At 38.3% G+C, this 22,107-nt stretch overlaps 1 protein-coding gene across 1 annotated transcript in view; it reads right to left on the bottom strand.

Annotated features, from left to right (window-relative positions):
• Positions 1-22,107, bottom strand: part of LOC136864473 (heat shock 70 kDa protein 4L) — a 247,875-nt gene that overhangs the window by 73,920 nt on the left and 151,848 nt on the right. Inside the window, exons 7-8 of the mRNA XM_067141491.2 lie at positions 18,679-18,931; positions 424-551 (exon numbers count right to left, since the gene is read on the bottom strand). Coding sequence (XP_066997592.2) covers positions 424-551; positions 18,679-18,931 — 381 coding nt within the window. The remainder of the gene's footprint in view (positions 1-423; positions 552-18,678; positions 18,932-22,107) is intronic.

The following is a 22,107-nucleotide window of genomic DNA, read 5'->3' as shown; positions in this document are numbered from 1 at the left end:
AAACCTGCAGTTATAGAATACTTAAAAAAAAGTAGATTTCAATATATATATATCTGGACTTCAGAGGTAAACTACTGACATTTCATTAACTTTACAAGAGCAGAATGAAGCTGTTGGGGCACAGGTTTTGCTACCTTTACGGCAGGTTGAATCAACAGTTCTGACCATGGTAAACTACCATAAGAGCCAATACGAGTGTGGCAGGCGGCATAAGGTTGAACAGTTACGATACTACTGTTTATCGCTGGGTTCTGCGTACACATATGATAGTAAAATATACCTGATCTTCATTCATGGGAAACACACAGTAGTGTACTCACATGCCGTAAACAAGTCGCATACGATACCCCAAAATAGTTTTTACATTTACGGCCGTTTACCTCTTGACTTCCAGAGATATATATAACAATGTCACATGCTCACCTATAGTCAGATCAGGAATAGGAACAGAACCTCCGTAACAGGCTTTAATGGTGAAGGGCTGTGTGCGAAAGAACGTAAGCATCTTCGTGTATGGAACGGGATGGTTCTGAGGAAACAATTCCATTTCCCTGAAAAGAAATACACATCTATAGAAATGCAATGCTAGAGAAAGTACCCATATCACATATTACACATTAACCTGCACTAAACTGCCTACCTATCTTTCTCACCAAGGCTATTCTAAACCACCACCTTCTAAGGACATCCCATCATTCAAAGCAACATTTCAGCACCTTCTGCACTGATATTTTCATGATGAAATACAAGAGCAGTATCTTCGACTCACACTGATCTGGTCACCAATGATATCTTCTTCCAATCCCTGAATATACATTAAAATCAGATTCAAGAATTGAGAATCAACTTCATTTTCAATCCACTGCACCTAACTACTATGGCCTCTACCCAAAACATCCATTGTCTCCTGTTTTCATCCCTAGTGTTGATATTTTTTCACCCCCAAAATTTGCTCTCTGAAGGGAGGTCAGCACAGTTCACCCTCAAAATCATATGACCTCGAAAAATGCTCAGAATATTAATTACGACTCCAGGTTCTAGAACATCTTGAATCAAAGAATCTTAATGATTACCATTATCCTTTAACACTGAACCACAATCAACCTCCAATTTCTATTGTCCTTCTCTGGCAAAAGAAATCTAACATCTGCCCATCAACACCGCAACGAAGTCTTCTCAGTCCAATCTATACCAACCGATGCATAGGAGCCAGCTAATTGACTGTCTCTTCTCATATAGTCTGGTGCAGTAACAAACTGCAGTAACTCCTCAGCTAAAAGAAGCCTGAATTGTTTGAATTTCATGGTTACTTTAACAATCATCTTATGCAATACATAAGAACTGAACATCGTATGTCTATTAGATAAGATCATTTTATTCTTATTGATGTTATCATATTAAAATACAAAGGTTCTTAATGAGCTGCCTATTGTACCATTAATTTTCTGTTATGTCAGTTCTGCTTATTTCAACATTGGAATTCTACTTGCAGTTATATTATCATAAAATTAGTTTTTAAAATCTGTTGTGGAAATTCCAAAGGAAAACAAGCTAGCCCATTAGAAGCTCATTACACATTTCCTTATCAGCAACAATGAAAACTGTAGCACAATTTGAATGCACTCGAATAAGTGAAACTGCAATGCCATATATATGGACCAATCAAAACAATTTCTACACCTGAAAGAGAAAAAAAACTAATTTTATGATGATTATAACAACAATAAGAACTGCAAATACTGTTCCAAAATGGTGAGACGAGAGAAAATGACAACTGAAAATTACCGGTATGAGAGGCAGCCCATTAACTTGTCGGCGTGGAGTGCCGAGCACTGCTCGTCATGCAGTGAACATCTCGCGCGGTGGAGTGACGAGCACCTCTCGCATGATACACGCGTGCACTCCACTGCGATCTAGCAGGTTACGATCGAAGCCGTTTGTGTTTTAACCGATTTCTCCTTGAAGCAGAAGGTTTGAGCTTCCCAACGATATATCTTGATCCCTATTTCAACAGTGTTTTACCACTGAAATTCGAGAGAGAGATTTAAATTCTTGTTTATCTCCGCCACCAGGGACAAGAACTGTTTTTGTCTGGTATCTGGCGACTACTATGCACACTTCATGCATCATATCTTCATTTCCTATTGAGGAAGAACCTGACTGACAACAGAATCAAATTTTATCAATCTAGGCCTCTCGAGACTTTTTTCCCGCCTTTTTTCCTTATACACTGACTTGCATTCCATCGGTTGCGAGTGGAGATCGCTTCTACAAGCAAGTGCGGGTTATCAAGTGTGGAAATAGGCTAGAGGATGTTTTATAGGACAGGCGAGTGGTTCTGACGAAAGTTTCTTTCCAAAACTGTTCCCTTGTATGCCGAGATTTGCAAGTTTTTCAATGCACTTTTAGCATAAGAAACTTGTTTCGGTCACTATCAAATTTACAACTTCATCCGTTAGAAACAGTTCCAAACAGTCAATCGCACTCGCCTCTGGTAACACCAGGATTTCCCGTAAATGGAATTATATTAGTTACCGCACTATCCCCAGCGCTACACTTTTTCCACACGAATGTATGTTGAATATCTACTACCGTCACTTGAGCTGACGAAATATCTTCTTCACCTCCACCAGAAATACTAAGATCATCCAAAGAATCAATATAATTATCACTATTATCAAAAATACTAATGTCGCTTAGAGATCCATTTTCATACAAACATCTCTTCGCCATTTCTGTTTACCTCGTCAATTGGCCAGAGATTGTATATGTAAAGCAGAGAAGTTAAGGCATATTTTAGGCCAAAGGCTTCATGAATACAGCTGGAAACCCTTCCGCCATCTGTTGAGAATAATGGAAAACATTTTCCAAAGAGATGACAGTACCCAAGATATTATTGGGCGATCGCGAAATGAACACTGGAACTAAACAAGAATTTCTCGGGCGGTGACGTTGTGGGCAAGCGTGTGCAACCCTAGAATTTCTCGGGCGAGCCACTGAAGAGGTTAAACTCCAATTTTCTGGCAGAGGAGTAGAGCAAAGATGGAATGAAGGAAGTAGATTAGAATGATGAGAAGTGTCAGGTTTAGAGAATGACTGTTTTAATTTAAAGGAACATATTCCAATTATGACTATAATACAGATGAAATGTAAATATGAAGGACTATTGGAAAAATGAATATTTTCAGTGGATATTTATTTCAGAGAAAATGAGACATACAGGAACTCATTGTTCTCTACCCATATTTTCTTGGTTTTTTTCTTCAAATTATTATATTTAATAAATAAGTAAGAATAAGGATTGTGTTCATTATTTACTAGGATTATTGTAGAGTAAGGTAGATAGAATTAAGGTCTGTATATGCAGTCTTAAATCTTTGCTGAGGTGTGTGGGATGGAGACGTACATTTGGCAGGGTTGTGATTGATGATATACTATTCACTACGGCAGACAGATCTTTCTCAGATCCCACATTAAATTAAATGAAATTATGTTTCCCTGAGAAGCTGACAGGGAACTCCATGTCGGCCTGGATGCAGGCGGGGTACAATACTGAAGGGATTTCCTTCATCAGCCGATATGTGCCTGTAACGTTTTATATATGTTGACAGGTATCATAATACTGCTAGTCAATTATCAGTTGATATGTAAAGATCTTGGGTTTTATAGCACAAACTTAAAACTGATTCAGTACTTCTTTTCATAAAATTTTTGAATATTCAATGATCAATCAACCACAACTGACCTGCATTTAGGGCAGTTGCCCAGGCGGCAGGTTCCCTATCCTTTTCCTAGGCTTTTCTTAAAGCAGGGTCTGGTGCATGCACTGTGCAAAAGATGACCGCTTGGTTGACCAGAATGCAGACCCCCCCCCACTCCTCGATTTGGAGCAATAGCGCTGTCTCTCTCGCTCCCCCTGTCTTCCTCTTCCTCACTTGCTCCACAGCGCTCCAAATCCGAAGCGAGCTTAGCCGAGTAGCCCAGATACGAAGCGTTGGTCCGAGCCAAGCGGGACGGATGCACTGTGCACAGGACCTCGGCACCGCTGTTTGCATACGTGAGATTTTGGGTATTCGAGAGGCCCTGCCTTAAAGGATTGCAAGGAAATTGGAAAGTTATTCCAATCCCTAACTCTCCTTCCTATAAACAAATATTTGCCCGAATTTGTCCTCTTGAATTCCAGCTTGAACATATATTAAAAATTACAAAAATTAATAAAATTTACATTCATACAATAAACTTATAAATTAGAGTAAGTGTATGTTGAAACATCAGATGAAAAAGTTACTTTATGTAGTGTGATGAAGTCTGAACGAGTTCTATGTAATAAACACGACTACGATATATTGAAAAGTTTCTTCTGTTCCTTAAAAATTAGTTTCACATAAAAATGACAGCTGATTCATTAAAATTGTTGTACTATTTCATACAAAAATTTGAAGAAGGTTAAGAATTTACAAATGTGGATTAAATTGATTTAATGCCAGTCAGACGACTGAGTGGGAATCAACTGCCATGAGGTCATGTTACACGATACGAAATCTACAAGGAAAATCAAAAATTTAAAGATGAGTATTACAACTAGAGAAACAAGGTTTAGGAAAAGAACGATGTAGATAAAAAATATAGATAAGAAGACATAAAACACACTTTCAACAGTTCTGTGTTTAAGTCATACCTGTATGCTGGCTAAGTTGACACCAAGTCTAACACATTCATCCTTGTGCAAGCGTGAGTGTGAGCAAATGAATGTTATCGCCAGAGGGGAGTGCAGATGTAAATAAAGGGAGTGAGGAATGAAATGCGTGCATGAGACTGCCATGGAATATGGTGCTGAACAAATTATTAAACAAAGTAAAACACCACCTAATCCATACTTTATTTCTTGCCTTTTGGCCTAATTATAGAAACATACAGGACATGTTTCGAACACTTAGTGGTCATCTTCAGCTGTCTTTAAAAATAGCTTAGGGGCCGATGACCTTCGATGTTAGGCCCCTTTAAACAACAAGCATCATCATCATCAAAAATAGCTTAGATGAAACAATCTGATTAGTAAGTACATTAAAATCTTAAATTACTTTCCCATGGGAACTTATAACTATTGCTTAAAGCACTTGAAATGGGGGGTAAAGGGGGGATAGGGGGGATTTTAGTGATATGGTGTGTAAAAAGGTACTTAAATTACAATTCGCATTTAAGGTAATATTAAAAACTTATTTTCTAATCAAACATATTTAAAAAATCTTGTAACGTCTGTAATTAGGCACTTTTGTAAAAATACTAGGTGGCTTAATCTTGCTTATGTTAAAATTGAGGTGTATAACAGTCTTCAAGTTTCTTATTGTCTGTTGTGTTGATTATCTTCCTTGAAGGCTGCTTTTTATTTTTACTAACAGGTTGTGTTAAACTTAATTTACAATGGTCCTATGGTGACTTCTCTATTAAGTTGCGTGAAATGGCGGTCCTCAGACTTGGGCAGCTTGCCTCACGATCTTTCTGGAATGGTGTTTATACTCCGCAGCCTTGGGACCGTTTTCATGTACACGACCTAGTGTTATAGCGATGGTGATATGGTGATGGCAAGAAATTGAACTTTTTATAAAAATGTATATCATACAAGACATCGACTTCCTCCAAAATTTCGTTGAGGTTGAAGGCTGCATTAAATGTTCGATCCAAGTGAATGCGGGTATCTTCCCATATATTGAGAAATTTGCCCTTCTGTAAAGATCTTCAGTGTGTTCATGTCGTTTTCAATAGAAGTACAGGAGTGATTGAAATCTTTCACATGTTTACTCATGGCATATAATCTATGGAATCATTTTGCTCTGACATGTTCTCAGTACCAGATATTAAAATTTCAGACTGTGTGACCTATATAGCTTGCCCAGCATTTATTACATTTCATTCTATAGACCCCCACATTTAGAAAATTATTATTATTATTATTATTATTATTATTATTATTATTATTATTATTATTATTATTATTAATGACATTCGTCGTTTAGAGAAAACCAACATTGGTACTATCGATCATAAATGAAACTTGAAGGTTATGTTTCTTGAAAATGCTAGTGGCTTGAAAAATTATGTTACATGTAAATGTGATGTTCCTCTTTTTACTGTTGGCAAAATCTTTCTTTAAAGGTAGTGGCAGGTTTATTTAGAAATTTAGAAGCCTAACCATATAATAAAAATTATTAGAAGTTATTAATTGAGGGAGATTGACTGGCGTAATTCTGAGAATTCATGGATGCTATCCGTTGATTGGCTGCAGGCAAGACACACTAAAAACAGCACGAAATACCCCACCTGGGATACAGGAGTTAAATTCACAATTATATTAATTACCAGTGAACGATATTATTTGAGAATTGGCATAGAGCCTATGATAACAATTACATCAGTGGATCCCAAGTTTAAACCACTGGCAGGGCCACAAATAGTCGTGTGAGGATATTGGAACTGCGTGCCCTAAGATGACCTCTCGTGAACTCTGAGGGGAGGTGAGAGTAATATAAATACATGGTCGTGGGGACGGAAGTAACTTACTTGTGAAGAGTTCTTCGAGCCGTTACTATGCCAGGGTGCGTACTTACTCGTGGAGAATTGTTGGAGCCATTAATACACAAGCACGTGCGCGTACTCACTCTTGGAGAATTGTTCGAGATGTTATTAAGTTACATAGCAGTGATCCAGGACGTGCATTAGTTCGTATTCCAGTCTTGAACAGCCTACTAGCAGGAGTTTGAATATTCACAGAACTCATTAAATCAAAACCTACGGATAGGAGTGTGAGATTCCATATCAAGAATAGGAAGTATGTTACGTGAGAACGGTCAAGGGTGGTCGACGTATTTCACCAAGTGAACGGTCAATTACCGATTAGCCTCGAGGACGTGAGACTAAATTTCTAGTGCGCGTCGAGCCATTGAAGGGGATATCGATGTATCCTATGTTCCTAGTGTCCGGGAAAGGAATGAAGAATGTATATTTACATTAAGTGGGCTACATAAAAAGCCGATAGGGTAAAATTTATTTGTTAAATTTAGAGTGGAAAATAATCCAAGTGCAAAAAGTTATTTTTTATAAGATGTAAAATGTGTAATAATAAAAAGTGTCAAGGATTACCTCTTCAAGCTGGCATGAATACCAGTAGGATGCAGTGCTAAACACTGGATGGGGGTGATGCTCCTCGTCCGGTTTAGCAAACTACAAGGCTGAGACTAGTACCCTTTAATATATACTTGTAGATTGCTATTGTTAGCAGGAGGAAATTATGTTCTTTCATTATGGTAACTTGATTGTGAAACGAACCGCTTCCGGCTCGTATAAATTAAGAGATAGACAAAGGGACAAATTAATATGTACATAATTAGATCAAGAACTCATCATAATTTTGATTATTTAATAGAGTAGGGTTGATTTGTTGATTCAAGTGCTTGAATGGTTTGCGATTATAGAGGAGCACGTTTCACGTAAAGATAAGTGTTCATTTTAGAAGTGCTCAAATGTGTTTTTCCGTTATCGGAAACTTTATAGATATTAAGGCAGGTTGTAAGATTATCCAGAGGTAGAGGGTAGCCAAGTGATTTTAATTGTTGTGGGATGGAAAGAAGTCCATTGAATTGTCTGTAAATATCGATGATTATTTGTGCCAAAGTTTCGCCAGTGGACAGAAATATAGTAATCAGTAGAAGTATCGGAGTGATAAATGAACATGGTTCATGTGTAAATGCGTGTTTAATAATAATGCTTTGTGAATAATGGCACGGGCCTAGTTTGATGGAATGATTGCAAGCTAAAGTAATTTCAATGTGGAGATAACATATGGCGTGGAATACTTTAATTCAAGCAGTAAATTTGATTTTAACCTTACTTGTTGATTTAACATTTTTGGACTCCATAATAATCATAAATATTTGTTTAACCCATTGAGCCCTGCATATTTGTTGGACTGAAACTGCATTAGCGCTGGGATTATTTTGGAGGAAATATAGTGTCGCTTCATATCATCAGAAATTTCTTAGTTACAAGACCATTAAAGATTTAAATATACATGAACACAAAAGGCTTCCGTACCACAAACTGTGGAACAAGGAATACAGTAAAACATTATTTTATTAGCATCACGGGACTGTAGGCCTACTCAGTCTGCCTGCTGAGCTGTAACCCAGTTTTCTCTTTCTCTTCGATTTCCACATCTATTTGTTATTCAGGAGCATTGCTCACACTAGTACTAATATTACTACTAATTTCAATGAAAAAATGACATTCCTAATCATTACTTCCTAAAAGGGGTTATATATCTGTAAATATCAGTTCTATACTGGCAGCCATCTTGTTTACAAGCAAATCTCAAAGGTAGAGATAGCCCACTTCAAACTAATATTACCAAGCACACTATCGATATATATTACCAAAGAGCATATAACATTGCAAAGAAAGAGTCCCTATGCAAATCACAAATGCAACTCACTCTGCCATCAATTGAGGAAAAGTAGAATTACGTAGTAAAATGAGACAACGGAACAGTTCCGTGGTCCGGCGTTTGGTCCACCGAGACCAAGCACGGAACGGTTCCGTGGCTCGGGCCCAATGAGTTAAAAGCGATAGAGGCACTTGTATATGATGGTCACGCTACGTTGAAAGCCCAGAGTGGTTTGAGCCAAATTTTGATGTTGGAAGTCGTGTGGGACAAAAATCCGGCGTGAGATGAAAATGAATTGTACTGATGTTGAAGAAATACATTGATCTTGGGGCCCACGTCGATATAATATGCCGATTCAGGTGTCGTGTGGCAGGAGTCCACGCACTGAAGATTAATTAGTGAATTAAATGTTTGAAGAATTCCAGTGGAATAAATGGACTTAAAATTAAATTGAAGGAATAATTTAGCACTTGCAGAGATTGGATGTATTTCCCAACTGCAAGGTGCCATGGGTTTTGGGATTTGTCTTGGGAGGACAAGGTGTTCCCATAAATTAACGACAGTATGAAAATAAGGTTGCGGGTTCGAATACCGTTATTACGTCCCAACCGATATGAAATCGGATCTTGGTGGTTCATATTTGAGAGTTAACATATGTGATTAAGTTCTAAAGATTGAAATTAAAATATAAATTTTCGAAATAATAATGAAATTAAAATATATTTTTTTATTATTTCGGATGATGAATGATACTAGGGAAATCAGGTGGCAAAATAACGCAATAATGTCAAGTTGTAAATAATAAGTTTGTTATTTGTAAAATGATGGCAAATCCCTACATCTGGACCATTAGGTTAGAGTCTCTTTGTCGCTTCCTTCAGTTAACCTCTTAACTGGGTATTATAGATGTGCTTGGTGTAACCTGCCCTGTGTATTTTTTCAGCAGATGGTTGTTACACGGTAGAATATTCAGAAAAGTTAGTAATATCACTAATATAATTCATCTGTGATACAAAAAGTAAAATAAAGGCGTTTTAATTAATTTTAATGTTAGAGAAATGTTCAACCATTTTTACATTAACTGCAAGGTCATTTACCTGTTTGGAATTTCCGAGTTTGGCCCATGTTTTATAGCCGAAAGTTGAAACAAATAAAAGCAAGGGGTATTTATAAATATCATATTATGCATGTGACATTCTGAACCATTTTTCATTAACTGCAAGGTCATTTACCTGGTTGAAATTTGAGTGTTTTGTTCATATGTTATCACCTAAAATTGAAACAAATAAAAGAAAGGAATATTTACGAATTGCACATCATGCTAGTGACAATGTCAAACATTTTACATTAACTTCACGGTACGTTACGTCATTTACCTCACTAGAACTGCAGTGATTTGTCTCAGAGGTAATTTTCGAAAAGTAAGGGGTTGCGATACTTTCCCGTTTTGAGAAGCATACTGTTTTCTGGCTTATGAACTATCCCCTGCAGCATTAGAAGTCCGAGTAGAGTTTTTACCTCATTTGGATTTGTATCCACCGAATCTCTGGCTTGTTACCGTGGTTTCAAGTTCGGATGGGCTTCTAAAACCTGTTTAGCATACACATTGGCTGTTCGGCAATAAGTTGAAACATATCATCACCTATGAACCGTTCAAAATATTCTAACACTTTGGATTCATCGTCGAAATCCACATTTACACCACTAGCACCAGAAAATACGAATTTCTGACGTGAAACACTACGCGGCGGGAAAGCTTGAAACATGTCTAGCACTTCGCCCTCGTCCGTCCGATTTGTCATGTTGTTCTCCTTGTTCTTCATTCTCATTTTCTGAACCACTTTCACTATCAGACTCGCCTTCATTTGTATCAAACCACTCATCTTTGGATTTATGAGGAGATAAATCGTCACAATCATTCTCTAAATGTTGAATAATCTCGTTTTCTTCGAGCCTTTCGAACTTACGCTTTGAACTAGATGCTGCCATATTTGGCCTACTACGGACAAGTAGCACCGCACAGTTGTAATATAAAAACAAATAAGCTTCAAGAAGCGTGACATGTGGTATTTGCTGTCATCGAGCTGGAAAAACATCAATTCAGACGACAATACACGACGCGGCAAAGTAGCTCTTCATAGCCAGGAGATATTCGCGGTAAAAGACGAGTACGTATATATTCGTCATGCCCATTACCCTGTAACATACAGCGTACGAATATATACGTCATGCCCAGTTAAGAGGTTAACGATCAGCATATCTTGGTTAGGAACCCGGGGAGAGTTTAGTAGTATCCCGGGTTGTTCTCATCTCAAAAGTGGAGGCGATGACATGATTCATGTGATAGCGCCCACTTGGCCAATAGGTACTTGGTCTATGACCATCAATGGTCATTGTGTTCACGAGGGTCGAATTGAAACCCCCAGAAATCAATGGTTCCACCATCCAGGGGGATGGGTGGTCAGAAATATAGAATATTATGTAAAATTTCCAGGAAGGATTTGCCAAATTACCAGCAAAGTAAGGGTCAACAAATTCTGTTGTGTGTAAAATTTTTCAACTTAAAATGCTCCTTTAGCATTTGCAAGGAAACAGTTCCAGATTCTTGTTCTTGTAGCATAGTAAACCCTCGGTGACTGTTTAAATATCCGTCCCCATTCCTAGGACGGAGCCTTCATATTTTTCCCTTTGATCTGATTTAATAAAATATATTTTTGTGTGTTTTTAGGATGAGCCTTAAAGTTAATGATTAGAGTGTCCCGTTCAACCCTGTAGTACTAATTGGATGGCGCCCATACATTTAATTGGAGATCTTGTATCTTCATAATTTTTTTTATTGTTTATTAGTTGCGATAGATTCGGACCGTAACACCCCCTGAGATAAATTCTGGTTGGGACTCAGGTTTTGAGCGGGTACAGTACTAAATGCTTACGGATTGTAAAACTAAATACATTCTTAGCATGGAGCCATATGCAGTGAAGAACAAACATGAAACACTGCCTCGGACACAGCTACTGATGTCATCAAATGTCTCAATTCAATCTAGAAATAATTGAAGTCTTAATGTAAATACAGATTGATATTACACTTCAGTGGATCTAGCAGAGGACTTGTGGAAGAACCATAAACTTGCATTAGTAGGGACTATTCAACAGAACAAGCAGCACATACCAGAGGACCTGAAAGAACTTGCAGGAAGAAAGCTGTATTCTGGCAAATTTGCCTTCTCTGATTCAAGTACTAGTGACATTTCTGTGACAGTGTTGTGTTGCTCATCAGAAGCTGAAGAGGAACCTTCTACTGCTGTCTACTGAACATCTGATAAAAAAAGAAAACTGATAAGGGTGTATTATTACAATGACACAAAAGGTGGAGTAGATACAGTATACCAAATGGTACGTAAATATTCTTTATTAAAAAAAAAAAAAAAAGGGGGGGGGGGGATCTCCAAGATGGCCACAGTCTGTTTCTTACACTCTTGTACATATTGCAGCTTTGAATGGATATACATTTTAACTAAATTTTCCAGACTGGAACAAGCAAGAAGTCAGTAAGTGATGGCTGTACGTACAAGAACTGGCCACTCAACTAATAAGGCCTTGTATTCAAGAACATGCTTAATATACCGTAGGACTCTAAGTGACAGTTTTGGCCATGGCGGCTGTACTGATATATAAAACAGAACAGAAGGGCACAGCCAAGGAAGCTTGCGATGGAAGAGGACGTTGCTACGTTAGCACCAAAGAGTCACACCAAAGGACAGAAATACTACAAAGTAAACAAAACAACAATGATCTGTGCTTGTTGCAAAAGATACATTTGTGGAAAGCATAGCAACAAGATTTGTGCAAAGTGCAATGAAGACTCAGAAGGAACGGATCCATGAAATCCATGAACTGATTATCGTTTTATGTAAATTTTTTCGATGAAGCATACCAAAACTGACAAATCTGTGTGTGAATATGATATAATCTAGATTACTCCTGTGTTTGTGGTACATATGATAACTTGTCTCAAAATAAGAAGCCATAATATCGAACAGATATTTTAGGTGTCGCAGTAACCCACATTGGTGGTTAGACTTTCGAGAAATGGCTTTGTATCCCTAGGGTTAATGAATCAAGAAAAGTTTAATTACATCATTTATTACATACAATTCATTCTGACCATCACACTATATCAAGCGACTCTTCTGATGTTTCAACATACATTTAGTTTATATCATATGAATGTAAATTTTGTTCATGTTTGGAACTTAATATATTATTAGTAAGTTATTTCTAGACAGCTGAAGATGGCCTAATGCAGCCAAAACATGTCCTGTTTTATTATTATGTTTTTACAAATTTGAATTGTAAATAAACTTTCAGGTATTGACCAGGTGGAACCAATATACTAGTTTTTCAACTTCTGTAACAATCTTTACGTCAGCTTTGCTATAGCCTGTTGATTTAGATTAAGAAAAACCTCTACACTGTTATTGTTGAACCTTCTTGGAATTTGTCCTATGTATTATGAGTACACATCAAAAAAAAATCTAAAAAGCTCTGATTGTCTTTATAGAACAAGTCTTAGTTTTTCAACATATTAGTAAAAAATAAGACTTACAATAAACACAAACAAACCTTTTTACAATTATGTCATAAGTGAATTACCAACGATTTTGGTGAAATTTACGTTCAAAACAACAGACACCAAGGACACTGTTACATTGAAGAAAATGCCAGTGAGGCCTTATGAGGGGGGAAAGTATCTTTAAATCAGAATGGAAATCAACTGAAAATGGAAAATCAATGTGTTTGATCCGAAGGTCCCATGCAATATTGACACAGGGCACCAGTTAGAACATGTGGGCAGTGAGGGAGCCCGCTCGTTGAGCGAACTGCATGAGCGAGACCAGAGCCGAGGAGAAAGGAACAGCTGATATCTAATAGAGCTGTAAAGACTAGATGGCGATATGCAGCGTCAAGGTGCAAGCATAGCTACAACATTGTCCCGGGCCGAGTATATTATGTTTACACAATAAAATAGCACAGTACGGTACAGAGCCTAGTGTAGTTAAAATACTTATTGCTCATTTTGTAGACTGTATTACAGCTTTCAAGCAAATGTTGAAGGTTTGTCAGCGTCAGATGTTCGAAGGCGAGTTAGCCAATTTTCCCAACATTGTCAATGCAGAAATCTCATTTAACTCCAATTGCAGACATTTACAGGCACTCTTGCAAATCTTGCGAAAAAGTTTCCCATCGGATTTAGAAATCTGTATGATTTATCAATTGATCTGAAAGCGTTTGCTGCGCCCTTTTCAACTGCTGTAGTAAATGAAGACATTCCATATGATCTACAGTGAGAGTTGCTCACAATTCAATGTGACAGTGAACTGAAGGCTAAATATGAATCACAAACAAGCCTATCACATTTTTTGAACATTTTTTGCAAACAGACTTCCCAAGTATGCACAAAATGGCTTCCAACTTCTCTCTAATGAGGATCAGATATATAAGAACACACATGCCTATATTTTGTTTATGGTAAATTATATTTCTTCCTGGAGCTTATTTCTGTACTTAACCCTCTTGGAGCCAGGAGCCGATCTGGTCAGCTGCTCCCCACCAGCTGGAAGAGGCCAGAGCTCCGCCTCCACTCTACTACTATAAAGTGCCAGGCCGTTTTCAGTGGAAATACATGTATTTTAAAATTCGTGTATATCTAGCGTTGTATAGCAAATACCAACATTAAATTTTCTACATATCGACTAAGTAGGATAAACAACTGGTTTAGAGTGATATAAAGAGTCGAACTTTTTATTGCTGATTTATAGTTGTCGAAAATGTTTATTTTTAGGAAGAGAAAAACATTTTTGCATTTTCTCTCTCAATATCTACTATGAAAAAATAATTTACGATACAAAAGAACATACATAATTATGTATAATGTATTTCTAAATACAATTCTATAGAATAATTTGAACGAGAAAAATGAAAACATAAAAAATTAAAATTCAAACATGTCGCTAGTAAAAATGAAGACAATTTTGCTCACCAATAAAATTCGCGTATATGTATCGCAAATACTGACACAAAATTTTATTCGTGCGGACAACACAGTATTAAAATAATTCTGAATTATTAAATAAGTAAAAAATAATAGTTGATATTATAGTTTTTGTTTTCAGAAAAGTCATTTTCTCGTTTTTGGTTGTAGTATCTATTTGAAAAAATAAGTTTAGAATACAACAGAATTTACATAATTAAGAAATCTATGGCTCTAAGGCCCTGATTATCTTTGGCCTACTAAGCAACCGCTGCTCAGTTCGGATACCTGCAGTTTACGAGGTGAATCATGGTCAGTGAGGATCCTCTCAGTAATTATTCTTGGTATTCCAGACCGGGGTCACCTTCTCACTCTCAGATGTCTCCTCAATTGCAATCACTTAGGATCACTTAGATTGAGTGAACCTCGAGCCAACCCTCAGGACCAGGCGAAAATTCATGACCTAGGCGAGAATCGAACCCATGACCACCGGGTGAGAGGCAGGCACGCTACACTTGGCCTGTGGAGACCGACATTTACGTAACGATAGAGGACTATATGTGACTATAAGGTTAGCAGAGAGAAAGTGAAAAGTAAATTGAAGTATGATATGGGCAGAGAATCAGACGATGGGGCATGTTAAAGTCCAAGTTCCTTGAATGAGACAGGAGGTTGAGTAATGTTGTCGGGTTCATTGTGACAAATTTCCACAAAATGTTCTCCAGAGACATATTCGTTATCACTAGCTTCATCTACCACCTTATTCAGAGTAGCTTTAGTTCTGTTAGAAACAATTAAACTTCTCTTCTTTAGCTGTGGTGATTCCGCGGACGTGTCCGGTAAAATTTCGTCGCTACTCTCTGAACGAAATTCCCTATCGCTATCTGATAAATCATCCGCGTTAACTTCGCATTGTTCCAAATACTGCATTAATTTATCGTCATCAATACCCGCTGAAAAATCATCACGCTAACAACTTGCCATTTTGTTGTCACAAATCCACTCACTGCAAGGAGCAGTCTCTTACTGACCGATTAGCGGTATTTGTAAACACAGGAAACGACTCTTGTGAAAGGTAAAACATCCTCTTAGAACTGCCAAAGCAAGGTCAGGCACACAATAACGTGTAGCCCCTTTACTACAGGTTGTAACAAAAGTATGCACGTCACTATAGGTTGCCTGAATTATGTATATCACAGAATTTTATGCCGGCCGATGTAATCGGCTCTGGCAACTTCCGACTGGATTGTTAAAGGCCGACCAGATCGGCTCTGGCAATTTAAAGGGCGAGTGCTCGCACTACCGCCTGGCACCAAGAGAGTTAACCAAGAACTAGTGTTTCGTCCATTGTTTATGCTGTGTTCTAAACAAGTCTTCACGTTGGCTTATTGTATTTTGAGGACCATAGCAGTCCAAGGAGTATTTAGTTATGAGATGCCAAAGTAATACATTTTTTTTCCTAAGCATAACCCAGGGCCTCTCAGGGTGCATGTGCCTGGTGCATGCACTGTGAACAGTGCAAAAGACTACTTCACTTGGTTGTCCAGAGTGCAGACCCTCACTCCTCAATTTGGAACAATAGCGCTGTCTCTCTCTTTCCCCACGCCTGTCTCCCTCGCTCCCCGTCTCCCTCTTCCTCACTTGCTCCGTACCACTTCAAATCCGAGCAGAGTTGAGTCAAGCTTAGCCAAGTAGCCCAGAGACGAAGTGTTGGTCCGAGCCGAGTGGAACCGATGCACTCTGCACAGGACCTCTGCGCCGCTGTTTGCACGCGTGAGATTTTGGGTGTTTGAGAGGCCCTGGCATAACCTAATGAAAGGAATATAATTAAACGTATGTATTAGCACCATTATCTAACGCACTGAATAGCCCAAGACATTACACATAAAAAAATCTAAATCTGTTTCGATAAGCAGCTTTTCTCCAATTGTAACTGCAAGCTGTACAAGCAGCTACAAGGTTAACTTCCATCAGAGCGCATAATCCGCTTGTTTTCCTGCCTGAGCTGGAGCACTGCTCATTGAGCCAAATTGTGCCCACCTCTGGGTTAGGACATCATGGACGAGAGAGAGAGAGAGAGAGAGAGAGAGCAGTTTTTCCTTAGTCAAACTTAAGAAAACCTACTGAGAGAAATCTCCAAGGGCACCTGGTATGCAGGGATATGGAAGTAACCATTGAAAGGGGAAGACTAACCACATACAAACCTGAAGACATACAGATGTACAATAAGCTCATGGCTGAATAAATGGACTATTCACTACTGGGAGGAGGTCGCATTCAACATCATTGCACGATTGGTATTGAGTCCTTATACAGTGTACTAAGAAAATTTTCAGGGACCAGAGAAATTAAAATCTAAGCTACATTCATAGTAAGAATTACTGTTCGAGGTTATGAATTTCATAATTGGTTCCGTATTGAATAAAGATTACATACAATTTTACAAAGTTTGAGTAGACGAAAAACTTTGTAAAATTATATGTAAGTATTATTGTAACATTAAGAAGTGCAATGGTTCACGGAAAAACAAGCCTTGGCTCACCCCAGAGGACCTCCTGGATGTAGGAAATTACATGAGAGGAGAGTCATGATTCCATGTATGCACCTCAGAAGGAGAAGAGCGAGAACACCAGATGTGAGAAGAGACTTCCAACTTGTCTAAGCAGAAATGCCGAGTTTGGTGACGAAAAACATTCTATTTTACCAGTAGAACATTTTCCCCACATGAATCAGAAACTAGAGCGGAGGAAGTTATTTAAATCAAGCAGGCATGTAAGTAACAAAGTAAATAAGAAAGGCAAGCAAAGCAAGCAAGGAAGCAAATAAGTAAGCAAGCAAGCAAGCAAGCAAGCAAGCAAGCAAGTTGCCTTTGGATTTAAGACTAATTTCAAGTGAAATCAGATCGATCTGAATAATAATAGCTTTAAAAAATTGTGTATTTATGGAAAAAGAATAAAGAATTTTCTATGTTATGCAAAAATATCTTGAACAGACCAATCAACTTTGTCTTCCTCCCCAGAAAGTCATTCATATAATAACAGTTTGTCTCATTACAATACCTGCCCATTTAATGAAGCAATATAGTATATTTTCATCAGGAAATAACCAACTTTTGTCAAGAGATATTTTTTGATAAACTGATCAGATCAAATAGAGCTTTGAACAATTACCAGTATGTTTTCTTTCAAAATTAATTGCATGTGTGACCCAAAGTAGGACAGTCGTAAGTATTTTTTCTAGTATTACATTTTTCTGAAAAGATGAATTAATTTTTTCTCAGTCTACAGCAGAAACTATTTTTTTTCTCAGATGCTTTGTATTTATGCTATCTGAATTTTCTCATAGTGGTAACTGCAAGTCTGTAGGGGTTACAAGTTTCTAGAAGATATTGTATAATTTCGTAAGCATAACCTGAAAAGAGGATTAGAAGACTTTCTCCCTAACTGTAAGCCATTTTGGAATGATTTAATTACTACTTCAATTTGCATCTATATTGCTTCACGATGTTTCATCAGCTTGTAATGGTAATAGTACTCTTCCAGTATCTGCATCTACAGCTTTATATAACCTACTCGAGCGCTCCAAAGAAAAATTATGTAACAGTAGGCGACTAGTTTATCTTTGCAGCAGTGATGAGCCATTCAAAAAAAGAAAATAGGGTGGCAATATTTGCTTTTTAGTGTATAGCCTTACGTGCAGAGTACTATACAATATGTTGCTTAAACGGATAGAATGATGAGTTCAACAATTTCTCAAGCCCGATTTCAGAGCCCATTCAAATGGCATGGTGTAGCATAAAGTAGATGTAAATAGGGAACAGGACAAAGTGAATGATGTTACTGACTTCACGTCTAATTTTTAGAGTTTTGAGCGACGCCAAGGTGCAGGACTTTTGTCCCGCGTGAGTGCTTTTACGTGCCTAAATCTACAGATAATGCCAACACATTTGAGCACCTTCAAATACCACCGGGCTGAGGCGCAATCAAATCTGCAAACTTGAGCTCTACTGCCTCAGCCATTCATCCTAGCTATAGGGTGAAATACATGTGAAACGAAATGTTCAACCTGAGAAAACTTCAGTGAGATTTGGACAGTAACAAGTAAATTTGCATAAAACTGAGAGAAAAGAATCAAGCACTTACTTGACAAAGCTGATTTCATAAAAATTTACACATAATCATGAAATGAAAGTAAGCAATCAACTTACCCTCCACCTAGTTCATCTTCCCATTCTAAGTTGATGGCATAATTCTGTACATCCGTCACATTGAATTCTCGCACTCTGATCGCTGGAGATAACATAGCGCATTGCAATGCGCATCCACGTGCAACAGCCTCATCTTGATTTAATGTAGTGCTGGGATGTTTTCCAAATACAGATTCAATAAGATTCTTAATAGCTGGAATGCGGCTCGATCCACCAACAATTTCAACAGCGTAGATTTCGTCAGGACGGAGTTCTTGTGGAGAAAAAACATTTAAAAAAATTAGAATCTAACGAAAAGGATGAAAGTTATCAACATGCACAGTAATATCCATAAAAGTTGGATACTTCTATTACTACTACTCCTCCTCCTCTGCAGGAGTTTCATTACAATAACCGCAGCATTTTTATAAATAATCCTGAGCTGTGTGTATCCGTTTTCTTTCTAATGTACAGTTCAATCATGAATTACTATATATAATTAAAAAATCTACTGAAAATAAAGATAAATTATAGCCTTTAGCACTTATCATCATGAAAACTATCTTCAGGGCAGCTGAAGGTGGAATTTGAACCAACCATCACCGAAATGCAATCTCAGTAACATGGCCTGAACCATGCAGCCAACTCACCATTTTTTCCAATATAAAGGATTATAAAAGAATTAACAATCACAGGTCATGTACTTGGAAAGGATTACAGGCCTGTCGCTCCACAGCAGTTCACATGTAACTACGTGGTTGTGCAGGTCTTGCTTCCTCTGCCATCAACAGCTTGCCATGGAACTACCGTATTCCTCCGAATCCAAAAAGACTTTTCCTGAGAATTTCATGCGAAAAATCAAGTGTCTTCTCGTATTTGTGACCTAGCAGTAATGAAGACTAATGGCAGCTACTACAGTAACCACGCTGCTTTACACACACACACACACACACACACACACACACACACACACACACACACACACCTTCAACATCTACATCTTTATTATAAATCGCTAGCCATGGCAGTCGACCGTAGTGTAGGGACATGTGGAACAAGTATTGCCGGCAATTTTTTTTTTTTGCTTTACATCGCACCGACACAGATAGGTCTGATGTAGATGTTGATTCCCATAGGGAACCTAAAATATTTGTCCTGAATGAGTAAATTTATAATACCAATATAATGGTCCGTTATTGGACATTATAAATTATCCAGCTAACTCATTCTTGGTTGCCTGCGTTTCGCCCTCGTGTGCTAAGTTAGGCTCGTCAGTTGGGGCTTAGCACACCACCCAAGACGCAAGGCTAGTGCATACCGTGGAGGCCACTGCATAGGCTATTTGAAGCCACCAGCAGTGCCAATGCACTATGAGAGCTATGTCTCAATTTCCAAAAATAGATGCCTGCCTGGCCATCAAATGATGTAGATGTTGATTCCCATAGGGAACCTAAAATATTTGTCCTGAATGAGTAAATTTATAATACCAATATAATGGTCCGTCATAGTGCATTGGCACTGCTGGTGGCTTCAAATAGCCTATGCAGTGGCCTCCACGGTATGCACTAGCCTTGCGTCTTGGGTGGTGTGCTAAGCCCCAACTGACGAGCCTAACTTAGCACACGAGGGCGAAACGCAGGCAACCAAGAATGAGTTAGCTGGATAATTTATAATGTCCAATAACGGACCATTATATTGGTATTATAAATTTACTCATTCAGGACAAATATTTTAGGTTCCCTATGGGAATCAACATCTACATCATTTGATGGCCAGGCAGGCATCTATTTTTGGAAATTGAGACATAGCTCTCATAGTGCATTGGCACTGCTGGTGGCTTCAAATAGCCTATGCAGTGGCCTCCACGGTATGCACTAGCCTTGCGTCTTGGGTGGTGTGCTAAGCCCCAACTGACGAGCCTAACTTAGCACACGAGGGCGAAACGCAGGCAACCAAGAATGAGTTAGCTGGATAATTTATAATGTCCAATAACGGACCATTATATTGGTATTATAAATTTACTCATTCAGGACAAATATTTTAGGTTCCCTATGGGAATCAACATCTACATCATTTGATGGCCAGGCAGGCATCTATTTTTGGAAATTGAGACATAGCTCTCATAGTGCATTGGCACTGCTGGTGGCTTCAAATAGCCTATGCAGTGGCCTCCACGGTATGCACTAGCCTTGCGTCTTGGGTGGTGTGCTAAGCCCCAACTGACGAGCCTAACTTAGCACACGAGGGCGAAACGCAGGCAACCAAGAATGAGTTAGCTGGATAATTTATAATGTCCAATAACGGACCATTATATTGGTATTATAAATTTACTCATTCAGGACAAATATTTTAGGTTCCCTATGGGAATCAACATCTACATCATTTGATGGCCAGGCAGGCATCTATTTTTGGAAATTGAGACATAGCTCTCATAGTGCATTGGCACTGCTGGTGGCTTCAAATAGCCTATGCAGTGGCCTCCACGGTATGCACTAGCCTTGCGTCTTGGGTGGTGTGCTAAGCCCCAACTGACGAGCCTAACTTAGCACACGAGGGCGAAACGCAGGCAACCAAGAATGAGTTAGCTGGATAATTTATAATGTCCAATAACGGACCATTATATTGGTATTACAGATAGGTCTTACGGAGACGAGCCGGCAAATAATTGAATGGGTTCTCCTCAATATTATTATGCCAAGTTAATGGTTACTGAACATGTGGAAATGAATAATTGTGCAGCCACAAGAAACTACGGCATAACTAAAGCTGATGTATAGCGTTGGTGTGGGAGGAAGATAGTCTAAGAGCTCCTACTGTATAAGAGTGGCATTTAGTGAGCAGCCAAATGCAAAAAGCACTTCCCGAAATAAATGAAACTGTTGTTCCTATCCGACCCATCATTAATCATAGACCCAACCCTTCAATTTCAGTTCATCCAACATTTCTTCAAAAGAAATTAACCGTTCTTTATCTGGAATTCCATTAAAAACAATTTGCGTTTACAGACTCTCCCCCAACCCTGAATATTTGGGGAGTGAGGACCCTCGCTGCAAGCCGGAGCTCAGTCAGTTTTTGCCCGCACATCAAACTGTTTCGCTCATCAAATTTCACTCAGTGTAAACGTGGTTCCCATAGTTGCGAGGGATGAATCAAGAACAGTGCTTGTAGCTCATCGAGCACTACAAAAATTGAGATTTTATGTTTTTATGTGGAATCGGAAAAACAAAAACTATTTCAATTGCAATAAAAGAGAAGATGCGTGGAAGGAAATTAGTTCAACTAAACTTTCTTATTTCTATAAATACTGCAAACTTGTGTATGAATCACCAGTTGCTAAGAAACAGTGTGACCGCCAACCTTTCTCTCACTTACTGCTTCTCTGAATGTTGCGTCTTCTTTTCCCCCCAACTTTTTGACTGATCATTGAAACGAGATGTTCAAAATCTTGTG

Source organism: Anabrus simplex, chromosome 2, assembly GCF_040414725.1.
Source record: "Anabrus simplex isolate iqAnaSimp1 chromosome 2, ASM4041472v1, whole genome shotgun sequence".
In the NCBI taxonomy this organism is placed as follows: Eukaryota; Metazoa; Arthropoda; class Insecta; order Orthoptera; family Tettigoniidae; genus Anabrus; species Anabrus simplex.
The sequence above is the reverse complement of the archived record's forward strand: the minus strand, read 5'-3'. Positions and strand labels throughout refer to the sequence as shown.